This window comes from Uloborus diversus, chromosome 3 (genome assembly GCF_026930045.1).
Source record: "Uloborus diversus isolate 005 chromosome 3, Udiv.v.3.1, whole genome shotgun sequence".
NCBI classification, from domain to species: domain Eukaryota; kingdom Metazoa; phylum Arthropoda; class Arachnida; order Araneae; family Uloboridae; genus Uloborus; species Uloborus diversus.
This window is the reverse complement of record NC_072733.1, coordinates 54350207-54366713: the sequence shown is the minus strand read 5'-3', so window position 1 is coordinate 54366713 and position 16507 is coordinate 54350207. Positions and strand designations below refer to the sequence as shown.

The 16507-nt window shown below is 30.7% G+C and overlaps 1 protein-coding gene across 1 annotated transcript; it reads right to left on the bottom strand.

Moving 5' to 3' along the window:
• Positions 1 to 807: 807 nt before the first annotated feature.
• On the bottom strand, positions 808 to 15560 carry LOC129218750 (Krueppel-like factor 1). The gene is made up of 3 exons (XM_054853074.1): positions 15383 to 15560; positions 14939 to 15157; positions 808 to 1055 (listed from the first exon to the last, which is right to left on the bottom strand). The coding sequence occupies exons 1-3, from the start codon at positions 15558 to 15560 to the stop codon at positions 808 to 810; spliced, it is 645 nt and encodes a 214-aa protein (XP_054709049.1).
• Between the last annotated feature and the right edge of the window lie 947 nt (positions 15561 to 16507).

Here is a 16507-nt window from a genome sequence, read left to right as displayed (position 1 = left end):
AGAAGTCAAAGAATTCCAAGCAAACAGTACGACTTCTGCTTAAAGTACTATTGATTTAATCACCAATCCGGCTCCAACGTAGCAAAAATCATTGAGTCATTTTTTTCAGTATACTCTAATGACAAAACTTTCCACTATCTCTAGACTGGTAAATGGCTCTATATGCATTTTTTTATTTATTTATTTATTTATTTTATTTATTTACTTATTGGTTTTCATTTTTTGTACTTTTGACATTTATCTTCAGTTCCAGTGTTCGAAAATGCATATTTGTTTTCCGCTGACATTATTTGTTTTATCAGTGGCTAAGTTCAAATTTCAATTCTTAATTCAAGTTTGTGGTAGATTAACCATGTGTTTCTTCAAATATGTCTCACACTCTTTTTTTTTTTTTTTTTTTGTCGAGATTGCCATTAACTGGCCCATGACAGTATACTGCCGTGCTAAGCACAAAAGTCGCTTCTGCACTTTTTATCAAAATTGAGTTACGGTCACCAAGTGGTTTTTTGTAACTTATTTCAACTAAATACAATGGTTTATGGTGATTTGTCTATGGAAAATATCCTGTAACACATTCTGAAAAAGTTACATCTGATTCAAATACAACTTTAAAACGGCAAATTTCTCATTTTCAACTCTGCTGCAGAGACGACTTTTGCGCTTAGCACGGCAGTATAACTATTAGTTATCTGAAAAATAGCACCGTATATAAGATTTTACTCTCTATTTCATTGTCACTATTTTAAAAATGAGTCACCATGTGGTAAGTCTTCAGTTTGACTAGAAGACTGAAGACGTATATAGCCTTCAGAACCAAGGCACACAATCGAAATATGCAAGTCCGTGAAAGGCTGTGATGGGCATGCGTACGAGGCTGGCACGTTGGTGCGTCTTGACGTGCTTTTTGAGGTGGTCTTTCCGTCCAAACCTCTTCCCGCACAACATGCACGAGTGCGGTCGGACACCGGTGTGGATTCGCTTGTGACGAGTCAACTCCTCGTTCCTCGTGAAGGTCTTCCCGCAGCCGCGGTGCTCGCATGCGAACGGCCGTTCACCTACGGGAGAGAGGAAATAAGAGTAAATAAAACGGTTCTTCTTGATCAGATAGTCAATAGTCTTTTTTTTTTCAAGGAGTGAATATACTCGTGACAATTTTTTAAAGAGCGTAATATATTTTGGAGAAGTAAAAAATTGCTCAAATCCATTTATTTGCACTTTATTTCCAGAATTTAAATATTTGACTTTAACTTTTTATGTATTATCATAAAAATAACCGTCATGTATCATAATATAAAGTATCAACTTTCTAAAGAAATCCTTACATAATCTCTAAAGAATTTTATTTTCAACCTTATAGCACGAGCACAGCCGTGTGGGTACAGGTAGTAAACTATATACTTAAAACAAATATTTTTCAAACTGATACCTTTAAAGACCATGTTTTTAGAAATAGTTTTAAAAATCTAATTTAACTTCTACAAAACCAGAAATTCGCTGTGTGAGCATTTAAAAGAATAGGGTCTGGTGGGGGAAAGTGGTCATTCGTCAAATAAATGGCTATAGCTTGGAAATAAATGTTCGAATGAATGTGAAAATTTTATTATAGAGTAGGGCAGTTAAAAACTACATTTTGAATACAAAATTTTACAACTGGCAAAATTTTATTTGGTGAAAAAAAATATTTTGTGTCAATATGAAAAGTGTGTAAATTTAAACACCTCTTTTAACTTCCTAGGCAAATTTTGTTTGTTAGAATTATGAACATATTGACTGCATAGAAAGCTTCCTGCATGTCTCAAGAACTCTTACTCATTAGCAGTTAGCTGAATCTATTTTAGATAATTTTTTAGAACAGTTTAAGTAAGATGGGGTAAAGTGGTCATAATATTAGGCTTAACAAATATTGTTCTTCTAATGTCACTTAATCGTTAAGTATAATGAAGATATAAATTAAATATTAATTTCACTAATATGTATTGTTTTTACAGTAAACGGGGTTAAATATACGAGTATATGCGTATGCATACGCATTATACTAGTGTAGGCACGTATAGACGTATTCACATAAATGCATCAATAAATACGTATATCGATATCTGCAAGTATTTTAAATCTATACAGATATACATTCGACTATACACGTATGTACTCGCTTACACTCGTATATATATATATATATATATATATATATATATATATATATATATATATATATATATATATAAACACTTATATACTCAGGTAGACACGTATATACGTGTACGTACTCGAGTAGACACTTCCATACAAGCATATGAAATACAAGTATACAGGGTGAGTTTAAACTTTTGGGCAAATTATTAAAAGGTGTTAGAGGGGAGGATAAGAAGAAAGAATCACACTTTAGAAAGATATGGTCACAAACACAACGCTGACGTGCTACATGCACGCAAATCCAGAAACTGATGGATGCAAAACAGGTCACAAATTTATTACACAAAGACAATTTTAAACAACATTTTTGGTCTCAAGAAAGTTTTAAAATGATTGATGAAATTTGCGGCCTGCAGCTGTTACACATGCGTCGCAATCACAAACCACTCTCTGTTGCAATAACGATACTTTTGAAAAACTTTCATCAGTCGCTGTGCCTTTTTTGAGATGCTTGTATTAGAGCTACTACAGGCCGTAACTTTTAGCAACTGGTCTAAATTTTTCTTTAAATGTTGGGTAAAATCATTTTTTGTGTAAAAAATTTGTTTTGCATCCATAAGTTTCTGACTTTGCGTGCATGTAGCGTGTCAGCTAACGTAAGTTTCTTATAATTCTTTGCTTCTTATACTCCCCTCTCACACCCCTTAGAATTTTGTCCAAGACCTTGGATTCACTCTGTAGGCACACATGTATATAAGCTTATATACTCGTGTATACATACATGTACTGGTGTATACACTTAAATGTAAGTACATACGTCTATACAGGCATATAACCGTGTTTACACGTATACATACGTATATACTCGTGCTTCACAATATATATATGTGCGTGTGTGTGAGTAGACACGTACCCCCCAAACACGCACTGGATGTATCCACGAATTAACTCGTGTATACCCGTATATGTATGTACACTTATATATGCATGTATACGTCTACTGTATGCGTGTATATGACTGCTGTACACGTATATACTCTAGATACGTGTGCATACACACATATGATGTTTGTTTACACGCGTATATACCCGTACATGCACGTGACACGTATATACTCGTGTAGACACGTATACATTCCTGTACGTAATCACGTATACATGCTTATATACTCGTATATACACGTATATATACTTCAGTAGGCACGTGCATGCATGTATCTGATGCATACATGTATCTACTCATATATAAACGTGTTTACTAATGTTTACACGACACGTATATACTCGTGTATACACACATATGCTTGTGCATATACTTGTAACTATAAAAATAACCGAAATATGCAAATATTAGGGTTGTTTATAATGGTTCTGCATCTATTTTTAACTATGACCACTTTCCCCCACCCCATGGGGTAAAGTGGTCATAAATACAAAGAGAAAAGAAAGTGTTATAAAACTACTTAAATCAATATTTATTTTCCTAAAACTCAATGTACCTTGTTCTTTAACAATGCAATGTAAAATAAAAACAAAAAAAGTTTAAGTGTTTAAAGAATTTATTGTATTTATTATTCACCAAAGTTGAAAAGCTTTCTCTAGAATTAATAAGTCAGTCTTTCTCTTTCCCGAGAAAGATGTAAAACGTTATCCTAGAAGAGTAAAAACATTGAAATCCCAACAAAAATTGAAAACATTTTTCATCTTTATGAATGAACCACAAAGCTGCCACTTAAAGTAGAATTAAAATTGAGTATTTTTATTTTTTTAGCTTGACTCTTAAGACTCGATCTGAGTGTTTTAAGCGAACAAGTGCCATATAAATTAGGTAATGTTTAAAATTAAGTTTATATTTCGAAGTGCATTCAAATATAATTTATTGTTAGAAAAAGCATTTCAGTGATGTCAAAAGAAAGAAAAGTTATTCACAGTATAACTGGTACGGATTTGTCTGCATTGAAGGTCTATGCTGCTCGATTTAACGATTTCCTTGATTTAATAATAACTTTTTCCTGTTACTTGACAATCGTTAAATGAAGGTTATACTGTATTGTGTATTAAAACCTTGAGCAATAGAGTATTTCACGCAGCTTTTTTTTTTTTTTTTTTTTTTTTCAGGGCGGGAAGATACTGCTTGACATTTTATAGAGGAATGAAATTCATTTTAGAGGAGTAAAATGTATTAAAAAAATGATGACCAGAATTAGGGATCAATTTCATTAGAAAGTTTTCTTAGGATGAAATGGAAGATTGCAGAGATAGAAGAGATGTATACTATTTTGACAGTTAACATTTAAAATGATAGTCACTTTTTATTTAAAATTTTTAATAGTAATGTTTTTAAAACTTTAATAGTTTTTTTCACGGTGCTGCGTTTTCATCAGAAACACAAAGGGTGAAAATACGCTTGTCTAAAGTTTTGAGGCTATTTCGTATTTTTAAAGAGTGAAGTTTGCATTTAGAAGAGTAAAAAATGTGTCTAAATATATGTATTTTTTTGGTACGATACTTCCTACAGTATATGCAAAGTTCATGATATAATTGCAAAACCATTGTAATACTCGGAAAAATATTTGGTGGTATGTTGCACCAAAAATGTTGCGTATTGCTTACTCGATTATATTGAAACAAAGTACAGTAAAATTAAGCCCTATCTTTTGTGATCGGCAAACTGGCACTTTTTTTCTTTTTGGGGAAACATGCCATCAAAATTGTTAGGTTAGGTACAGTCTCCTTATAATTTGATACTTTGTATGTTATACAGCATGAGAAAGAGTTACAGTACACGCTATTTACGTTGAATAAAATACTATAAAACTAGTATAAAATGAAAAATTTCTAATTCAACTTGTTTCCCTTGTTAAATAAGAATAATTTTTCTGAACGAAAAATTAAAATTCTATGGGTATCAAAACCGTTATGAAAACTCACTAAAGCTAGTTAGTGTATAAATAGCACATAAAATAGGCGGTTTTCCGTTAAAGAATATTTGATATCTATCTCCTTGAGGGTGTCATGATTACAAATAGCTTTTTTCACTGAAGTCAACAAAATATCCACACTTACGGTCCAAAGTGGTACAGAGAAAACATAATTCTTCTGCATTGCAATTGTAGTTTAGTTCACTCTTTATCCCCTCTTGAATTCCAACCGTGCCCCCAAGATCGCCTTCCCGAAGTGTTGCGATTTTAAGCCCACTGGAGACTCCCTCATTGCTTTCACGCCTCTGCTGCCACAAAAGATTCTGAAAAGCCACTCAAAGCCCTCAGCATGCTGCAACAAAGTTTTCTTCTGGTCAATTCTTCCATTGACCAAAGCTTCCATTGTGAGTCTAGTCTAATCATCCACAAAGACCCTTAAACCGGGGATCAGAAGGTTTTTAAAGCGTCTTTTCTGTGGTGGAGTTCGGTCTATTAAACTAGGACAGAAAAGTCACCACGCGTGAGGATGGAGCTTCAACAATGATTCGATTCATCAGGAATAGCATAGACAACGAATTTTTGAAATCTTTGAAGACACGAGGAATCCTTTTGAAAATTCTGCTTTGAGACACGTTTGGTCTTTTCTGTCCACTCAATTCTTTTCCTACGATATATGATTTAGAACGGGTAGGAAAAATTTTATTAACTTTGAACATATTTGATTAACATGTTCAACTTAAATTGAACTCAAACTTTAGCTTCAATTTAACTTAAACTCAAATTTTAACTTAGCGTACTCTAACTTAACCATTAGCCACTTAACTTTTAACTTTAACATAACTTTGAACCACTTAACCTTTTAATTTAACTTTAAATTTAAAATTTAGTAACTAACTAAAAGCATAATGGTAAAGGGGGTGTTTAGTGCATAAAATGGTTTTATACCTATGTCTTTTGAAAACATTTTGATGGGAGCTATCCGACTGACACTCTTCAAGATGTAACTAATCTTCATTTTTGAAATAACTAATTATTATTTTCTAACTTACCGAAAGACTAAGACATTTTTAGCCGTTTAAAAACAAATCACATGAAAAATAAGTTCATTTGTAACTAAACCCAACTTATAGCTATGTTCTTGAATTTTAATTTGGGTTATAATTGTGTAAAATCATTAATACACGTTGAAGAATTATTTTATACTTTCCCACACTATGGCACTAAAAAAGAAAAGAAGATTTATTGAAAAAATAATCATGCTACTTAATTACAAAACTATATGCTAAATAAGTTGCTTTCTGCTAAATTTAGAGACTTTTCTTTCCGAAAGAGTAGTTAAATTACATATACTGCATGTTATTAGCTGAAATCAAATATTAGTATTTGATATATTTAAGGAGAAGTATAAATATTTTCCCTTTTTTCCTAAATTAAAATATATTCACTTCAGAAAAATTCGTTAAATTAAATACAGTGGAGATTCCTTTCTTGAAAGAAATACGAACGTTTGAACGATTTGATTAAAAAAGTAAATAAAAACTGATGGAATTCTTTATGAATAGTACTAAAAATGTTGTAAAAATTTAGCATTTTTAATTACTTGTATCAAACAATATTTGAGACTATGCTCTTATAATTAACCGATAAAATAAATTAAAAGGGTGATTGTTCTACAAATACTAAATTTATTGCCTGAAATGTCATTATAGTAATTACAAATCTGATCGCTTACTTTGAGTAATAGATGAATAGCACAAAAATATATTTGTACTAATCCAAAAAACATTCATTCTATTTTTAACAATACCTCTATTCCACGCATTACATTCGCTGAATATCTAGCTTGAAAATATTTTTTTTCTGAATAATAAATTTTAGAAGGTAAATACCGTTGTTTCTGCTCTCGAGGGTTAAAATTTGAAATAAAATTAAGTTATGAATCAGAATTTAGTTATAAAAACTCATATTTCTAAACAAGTGCGAAATTTTAATAAGCAGTCGCCTACAGTTTTGGAACTCAAGTCGGGTAGACCGGGGCACGTTTACGCAGTGCATTTTTTTCAAGACGAATTACAACTGGACAGTCTACAGTCATAACAGATAGCAACAGTCATAACAGCCCTAGCAAATATATTCACAAGTTTTTGAGCTTCAGTCGAGCTTCGGTATAGCATGCAGAAAGAATATTCTGTTTTCTACCGAGTCGAGTATATTTTGAGTCGAACGTTTTGAAACTTATTGTGAATAAATAATACTTAGTTAAGAAAGAACAAGCATATAAAAATCAGCAGAATTTTATCCTTTTTTTTTTGAGAATTGTATTTGTATGAACTTATGTTATTAATTTTTTTTACACATTAAAAATAAATCCAAACTTGGCGACGACGGGGCAAGTTTACGCATTGACGCACCTTTACGCACGTTCTTACTGTGTCTTACTTCTAAACGTGCCTTGATGCTTTTTTTGCTCCGAACTGTCTCAAAACTTTTTAGTATTTTCAGGCTATTTAGTTTTGAAAATCACCATTTAATTTTTAATTGAGTGACAAATTCGTACCTTATAGCTTACAACTTTGTAAGGCTGTCTTCATGCCCGTTCAGCTTTCACTTTATACACTATTCAGTCTGTAATAAATTTGCTTTATTTTAACTATGGTAAGACATTATCTTCAAAACACTAACAGAACCATGTTAGGTGTCAAAATAAGTATGCGTAAGAATCCGTGTCCGGGGCAAGTTTGCGCAACCGACTTGGGCTCAAAAATACTTTTTTTAACTGTTAAAAATACAAACTGAGCAACAACTGAATATAACAATTTTGACTCCATTAACTGCTGCATCAAACCGCAATGTCGAAAATTTCCTAAGTTAAAACATAAAATTTAGAAAATTCATTGAAACAAATCCGCGTAAACGTGCCCCGGTATACCATACTTAAACACTTCTATACTTTAAAAACAACATTTCACTGAACAAGTTACAGTTTAATGAAAAATTGAATCCGTTAGATATTTTTTGATATTTTCTTAGTTGGGTTTTGCTGTCTACGAAATTCTTAACAATCGTTTTGAAATAAAGTTACCTTTTAGTTTCTAACTAGAATAAAAAGTAATGGCATCTCAAAGAATATGTGTTTTTACAAAAACAAATGCTGAACAGATTTCATTTAATGTAACATAAAATTGATACAAATTTTTGGCTGTTTAATTTATTTTAACGACGGAATTCAAGGGAAAAAATCTGAAAGTGATGAAACTAACCATAGAAAAAAATGGAATTTCCTTTAGAACAAATTAATAAAAAATAGCAAACATAAAAGAAAAGAAATAAAAGAATAGCAAAAACTTAAACAAAACCTTTGGGAGCATTTAACGAGAAGAAAATGAAAATATTTTTCCCAAATACATAAAAATCTCTTTCGAAGTTTACAGACATGGTGTACTAAAACCGACACTACCTTCCCTCTGACAAAACTTATAATAAAACTCAATTACTGGAATTAAAAGTGGTTGTCATGATGAACAACCAAAAAGAAACGGAATTCAGAGATAAAAATAAAAAAGATAAGATTGCATTCCAACGTTTTCTTTTTCTTAAGCATTCATTCCATCGTGAGATAGTAAAATTCCAAGCGATGAAACATGAAAATGAAGTGCTTGGAAATGGATTTGTGGTGTAAAATTGAAAACGCTTTTCCGTGGTAAAAAATGTACAAAAGAATTGGGAACTGAAGATGAATGATTTTCCTTCACTCCTATTAAATAGAAAATAAGTGAGAAAGCCTTCAAAGAAATGGTGAAAATTTAAATATACTGGGTTGCATTGAATTTCGCATCGGAAAAACATTTTAAGTAATTCAGAAAATATGAACATTTTCTATTCCCTTTTTTGAGATTTAAAAATATTAAGTTCGCATTTTTTAAGTTACTCTAAACTGGCAACAGTGGTATAGATATTTTATCGTGAAGGATTATACGATTTAGATGATGAAAATTATTTACTGCCAATGTTTTCTGTATAAAGAAAAGCATTAAGATAATTTATTGATTCTTTTAATTTTAACAATGTTTATATAGAAATGCACTTTCCTCCTTCCTCTTCGTTTTTTTTTTTTTTTTTTTTGTATGTTTTTTCTCGATTATTGTATTTTTAATACATTTCATTGCGATCAAATATGTTTATGATTAGGAATTCATGCATTTGAATTAAACAAATAGGTGTCCAATGCAAGGTAATGTGTTTTATCGTGGAAATTTTAAAAAATGTATTCTATCAGCATTGCATCTTTATTTCCTTAATGCAGTGTTTCAAAGTAGTAGATACTTAAACGTTAGCTCGTTATGAATTCAGAGTTTAACTGAAAATATAAATGTATTTTTCTTTTTAAAGCAAATTGTGGTGTACGAGAACAAAAATACAGTGCCGGCTAAAAAAAATCTTTACATTTGGTTGGCAATTAAAAACTTTACATACAAACTGCCTGTCATGATTTTACTGGCATGCCCCCTAGTGATTAGGCCGAATACCGAATATTCGGCCTAGGTTGTGGTCGAATATTCAGTGTTCGGCCAAATCACTAGGGAGCATGCCAATGAAATCATAACAAAAAGTTTGCGTGTAAAGTTTTTAAATGCCAACCATGTGTAAATATATTTTTTTTTTTTTTTGCCGACACTGTATAGTGCGAAAAGTATCAGTAATCAAAAAAGAATATGTCAACGATTTTTTTTTTGAATACATGAGAAAGGAGGAAAAAATAGATAGTTTTAATCGAGGTACAGCTTTTTAAAAATATTTTTATAAGTATTCTAGAAAGGTTTTAATTTAAAGCTCTGAATCATTGTAAAACTTAAAGAATTTATGAAATTTATACATTTTATATGCTTCGTGAACCAACATAACTATATCCCATTCAAAATTATATTCAAACTCTCTTAGCCAGTTTTGCGAATTAATTCCAAATGGGTAATGCGAGATTATTAGTTATGGAAATAAAACAAAGTATCAGACAGAGAAACATACATTGTTAAGCAAAAAATCTCGAAATAACTAGGAGCTCAAATTGAAATATAATGGTTAATGCTTATTTTTTCACAAGATTAGGGTGGGGGGGGGGGGCTTAAAGTAGATTATCAAATTTAATCTATTAGATTGTTTTAGAAGCGACAATAAATAGCAAATGTATTTATTTTCAACTTGAAAGAAAAGATATATTTAATATTTATATTTAATACTTTTTTAAAAACAAGACTTCAAAATATGACATATCAGCTGAGCACCATACACAACAGAAATCAAAGATATCCGAAATAAAATTTAGATTGAGAACACCGGCTTTTCTTAGAAATCCAATTTATTCCTTCATCGTAAAATTGAAATTTCCGTATGAATATGAGATCTTAAGATATTTCAGACAAACGGTTTTTCCTGTTTAATAAAAATTTTAATTAGGAGAGCGACGGGATATTATTTTAGAATGGTATTAAAAAAAACCTTCGAAAGCAAAATTTTGTGCCAGCTTATTCCTACTCGGATTTAAATGTAATAGTTGAGTATTGATTTTTGTATCAAAAGGGTAAAGGTAATCACATCAATTTCTTACATTTTGCAGCGTTAAAGAACTTTTACGCAACAGTTTTCTGCGTGTTAATGACAGATTTTACGCTGTAGAGTGATAAAATGAAAGAGCATGTCGTAATTTCGTTTGCATAAAACAAAAAACAAAAATGTACTTTAAACTTAAATGCATTGTCGTACCATTGATTTTCGTATTTTCTCTAAAAAAAAAAAGTAAGACGGTTTATCAAGATATGCGTATTAAATAGGACTGAGCATTGAAGCACACATTTTATGAGTGTGAACCATAGAAAATTTCATAACTGTAAGATAATTCAGTTAAATAAGTGATTATTTAGCATAATATTTTACGTTTCAGAGTGATAAAAGGAAAAAGCATATCATAATTTCGTACCCATGAAACCAAAACCAAAAATGTATACTTTAAAGTCAAATGAATTGTCGAACGATTGATTTTCGTATTTTCTCTGAAAAAATTGAAATGGTTCATCGAGATACTTGTAGTAAATATTAGTGAGCGTTAAATCACACATTTTATGAGTGCGCACTACAAAAACTTTCATAATTCAAAGATGATTCAATTAAATCACAATGCATATATCTGGCATTGTATTAAAAAATTAAAATTATATTTAACTTTTTTTTTTCGTTACAATGACTTTTAGAAGGAAATAAGAAAAAACCTTTTAAACAAAGTATTCGAGTGCGTGTTCTAAAAACACTTGAATAGTGTCGTGGTTTTTCCTTTAAAAAAAAGTAAAGAAATAAATGCAGTACATTTTTTTAAAAAGTAAATTTTTGTTTTTGCTATTTTTTCGATTCTGATGGCTCTATACCATGAGAAAATATAATTAAAAAATTATTCGTATTCGATAAGTTATAAAATAAGCTTGAACTTTAAGGACATATGTCCCATAACGGCTCTCAAAGGGAGAAACGTTATTGACGAGAACGTTTTATGAGCGCATATTATAAGAAATTTCAAAATTCAAATAAAAATGAATACAAAAATGCAAACATCTTGCATTGTATTTAAAAGCTAAAACTATACTATACATGAAAATTCTTATTTATATCATTATTTGATTCAATATCCTTCGAAGGAACTAAGAGTTCACCTTACAGGCCCAAATATTTTATGGATGCTTATTATAAAATGATTCAAAATTCAAAGATGATTAAAGTAAATCTTAATGAGAAGCATATATTTTTATTTGGAAGTAAAATGTTTTAGTTCTCACATAAATTCTAGTTTACATCAATGTTTAACCTAATGATTCTCTGAAGGAACTAGGAATACGGATCAAAGGCCCAAATGTTTTAAGAATGCTTATTGCAAAAATCGAAATTCAAATATGATTAAAATAAATCAGAAGCAAATCTGTTTCATTCCAGCTAAAAGCTTCGGGTTATGCGTAAATTCTACTTTGTACCTATTCAAGGATATCAAACCGCGTGCTTGAAAATGAATGTTTAACAATTGGAACTAGTTATTCAATTTAATACATGATCCAGTGCATGAGAAACTTAGTAGGAGAGAGTTTAATTTTAGTTTACTAACTATTTATCTACTAAAATTAAACTTTTTAATAAAATTTAAAAAAAAATGCTTATATTTCATACGCATTTTGTGCCATTCTTCTGTGCTTATTTTTGTTTAAGGAATCCTTGTGGGACAGAGGAATAAGTTATTTTAGACATAAACGTTTTGTGCATATTATGTAATAAATTAAAAAATTCGGAGACTATTCAATCCATCGAGAAAGAACATTTTTTTTTTCAAGCTAGTAGAAACTTTAAATTGCGTTACAAACAAAAATTATAAGTTTACACATTGTCCAACATGCGGTGAGTACATGTGGAAAGTTAACAGTGTGCTGAAAAGGGAATTTTTAACTCTTACCATTTTTTTAAATTTATTTTTTAAATATGCAATCAAAGGCACTCAAAGCTTATGCATATAAACTACTATTAAATATGCATATTTATTATTATTAAAAACTGGATTTTATGAGAAATGCATTTTCGTGAAAAATTTTAGAGCTCATTTTTGTGTTAAACCCAATCTGTTTTGGAAAACAAGTACAAATTTTGCATTTTGCAATCTAAAAACGTAAATATTTGCATGTTTATTGCTTGCAAATACTGAGAAAAAACTAAGAAAAAAATCAACGCCATAAATCAAAATGAATAGTCTGTAAAACACAAAAATTCAGCAATTTCCCCTAAACTTAAAGCATTCTAGTCACGTTATCTTTTACTCTTTTTCGATGAATTTTGCTCGTATTTGACTTAAAACGTAATTAACAGTCTTAGAGATTTCTAATGGAAATAAGAGTTCAGATGACTTCTCACTAAAGATGGGAATGGTTGGAGAAACCCGAAAAATTTTCCGTTTTCCCTTTTTTTTTTCTTCCGAAAAGTTATTTCCTCTCAGGAAAAAATGAAAATTTTGAAATCTGACAAAAAATGATGTTATGTTTAAGAACTTTTTAACATTTGCATTTCGTTGACATTTTTCGTTTAAATTCTTTTTTGTTCACTATATTCCACCTGAAAACACTAACACACTGTGGGATAATTTAATCCATTTACACAAAAGTATTATTAGTTACATTTCTCACTAAAATTGGACACACAGGACAGAATTATAGCAGTTAGTAAAAATGGTTAAGTTAAAAATTTTAACTTATTTTTGTTTAATGTGTGTACGCATAAATTGTTTCACACAGATACATGGTAAATGTATGCAACAAACCTAAAAAAAATATATATATAAAAAAAATTCTGTTTCGCGCAATTTACAGAAGGAAAAAAAGCAAATTTGTCAAAAAAAATTGATTTTACAATTTACAAAAATCACCTCCTACTCAAACTCAACCAGTTGATTTGACTTATTGACATAATTTTTGATGTTTTGAACTATGAAATATTCTAGCAGTTATGACAGAAATGTTTTATTTATATTTCTGTTAAAAGGAAAATTAATATTGATTGCTTTTTTTAATGTTAAACACTTTCTATGCATTTCAAGAAACAACAACTAATAAACTATGTTTAAAATTGCGAAAAATCAATTTTCCCTTTTTTTCAATTTTTTAAAAACCTCCCGAAAAAAACCCTTTTTTTCCACTGCTTTAAAATTTCCGAAAATTTTACAACTCTACATTTCACTACCGGGAACCAAAGACAGGTATTCCCTAGGTATGCATTTTTTTACACAACAGTGTATGCAACTAAAATATTTATCATGAAACAAAAAATAAACTATTGAAAAACATAACGTAGTTTAGAATTTTGACGTTTGTAAAGAGTCGCCTCTAAAGCTTAAGCATTTGCAAGAGAAAGCAGAACTTTAACGTCTGCACCTCTTCTGTTAAAAGTGATGCATTACATAATTTACTTAAAGAGACGAACCCTTCCAACAACATTCCAAAACAAAGAAGGAAAAATGAAGAAAATATGGCTTTTGTATTAGTCTCGCACACAAGAGGAATTTGAGAAAGATCGATAATCCACAAAAACAAAACTATATATATATATATATATATATATATATATATATATATATATATATATATATATATATATATATATATATATATATATATAATCAATTCTACTCAAATTTTTGAGGAAAAGAAAATTGCAAAAAAAATCGCTTATGATTTCTCGGTGGGAGAAGAAAATAAATATATAATATTAAGTAAATAAATAGGAAGTAAAAATATTCACATATACATTTTAAAATGTGTCTAATTGTAGAAGGGTTTATTTTTATCCTCATTGATACATTCATTTGATTCCAGCTTAATATTTAATATGCTCACCCTGTTTACTTTTAAACTAGACGAAAGTGTCAAAATCTAAAATTTAATTAATGGACAATGGAGAATTTAGACAAAAATTATTGATTTCTTTCCTCTCACTATAGTGTTTACATTTTAAAATATGTCTATTGTAAAAGGTTTTATTTTTATCCTCATTGATAGATTCATTTGACTCCGGCTTAATATTTAATATGCTCATCTTGTTTACTTTTAAACTAAACGGACAAAAATTGACGATTTCTTTTTTCTTATTTTTCTATTTTAAATCTTTTCTTGTTTTTTTCACCTACAAACCACATTTTTCGCCCCACTCATATTTCTCTTTACCTTAATACATTCAAAAGAAATAAGAGAAACACTGACGCTTTAGCTTTGATAGAAACCATTATCTCTGCAATATTGATTGAAAGATAATAAGGATGTGAATTGCATTATGCTATAAAAGGTGGTTTGTGATAAATTTCGAACACATCTTACCTGTATGGATCCTTATGTGTCCCCGTAATTGTCCATTATTGCTGAAGGAGACTTGGCAATGAGGGCACTGAAATCGTTTCGGTCTCTGTTTTTTCGTTTTCCATTTGGAAGTGCTTGGTGGTTCTAATAGCTGAGATATGTTTGAAGTCACTGGGAAGGATAGTTCTGTTGATATTTCCCATGGACAAGGGATATGCGTGTTTGATATCCTGTCCAATCCTGGATGAAGCAAAGATGGCTCAGGAGGTGGTATATGAGGTAAAGGAGATATGTCAGGCAAAATACTAACCACCGGTGGTGAGTTTATTATTGTAGTTTGTAAGTCAACTGTTTGTTCTGATATAGGTAAAGAATTTCTCGAGTGCACAGAAGTAGCTTTAAACGCAGACGGTGCGGTAAACTCTTTTTGGACATTAAAAGCAAGTCCTTGCTCAAGCTCAGAACTTTGCAGATTGGCATTTTCATGCCTGTAATTGTCTTTCACTAACTTAAGTTCAGGACGTTCTGGTAATGAGGCCAGTTGAGAAACAGTTTCCTCCTTTTGTTGTTTCAATATATGATTATCGCCAAAAGCCCAGGGCCTAAAGAGTGATGCTCGGTGTCGAATCTGCTTGAAAGCCATCAAGGGAGTTTACACGACATCCACTTGAATCGAGACCACTCCACTTTAGGAGGATCTTGTTTCTAAAAGCTCGCTAAGAGCAGATGTTGTAACCGAGTGATGCCCAATTCTCGATCTCTATTGAGAAACCTCTATAATGATGAATGCATTTTATTCTACAATGCCACGGGATTTAGATTGGCCATTTGACTCCACGGGGAGAATACTGACTCCCCCTTCTAGTCCCCACTATTTTCACTCCCCTCTCTGCCTACGAGAGCGTGATGGATGAGCAAACACCCCATATTTGCCCCGTTCTGGAGATGGGGTGGATTGGGGGTTGCCAAACTAAGTTCTGATTATCGCCAATATTTGCAAATTTTAATGTGTTGCATAATATATGTTACCAAAGAGAGAAATAGTATAGCTTCATGGTTATTATTATTGAAATCGCTGCGTCAAGAATTTATATAAAAATATCTCTTTGCACAAATTTCCGCAATTTGTACATCGGCAAAAGATACATGGCATCACCTTTGAGGATAAATAAATTTAAAGGGTAACATATTCCGTGCAAAAAAAATTCAAAAGACTGATAATTACCACTGGTGTCTCAAAGTGAACAACCAGAAGTTCTGCAAATTCATCCATTTCGGATGAGTTCTGGTGTCAGGATACCTATTCACATGATTTGACCACTGTTTATAATGTCACTTGTACAATAATTATAGATAATACTTGACTCGTCCTACTCAAGCTCGTGAAATGTGTAACAAACTCTTTTGCAAAAATTAAAACGCATGTGAAGCATACTTAAAAGAACAAATAAAATATATTTCTTTAAAATAGCATAGAGTCATTTTTGTTTACAAATAGTTCAAAATATGAAAAACTTTCATGCATGCCATAAGCCTTATAATTTCATGGTGTAATTCTTTTCAATTTAAAAGCTTTCAACTGCGGTTCGA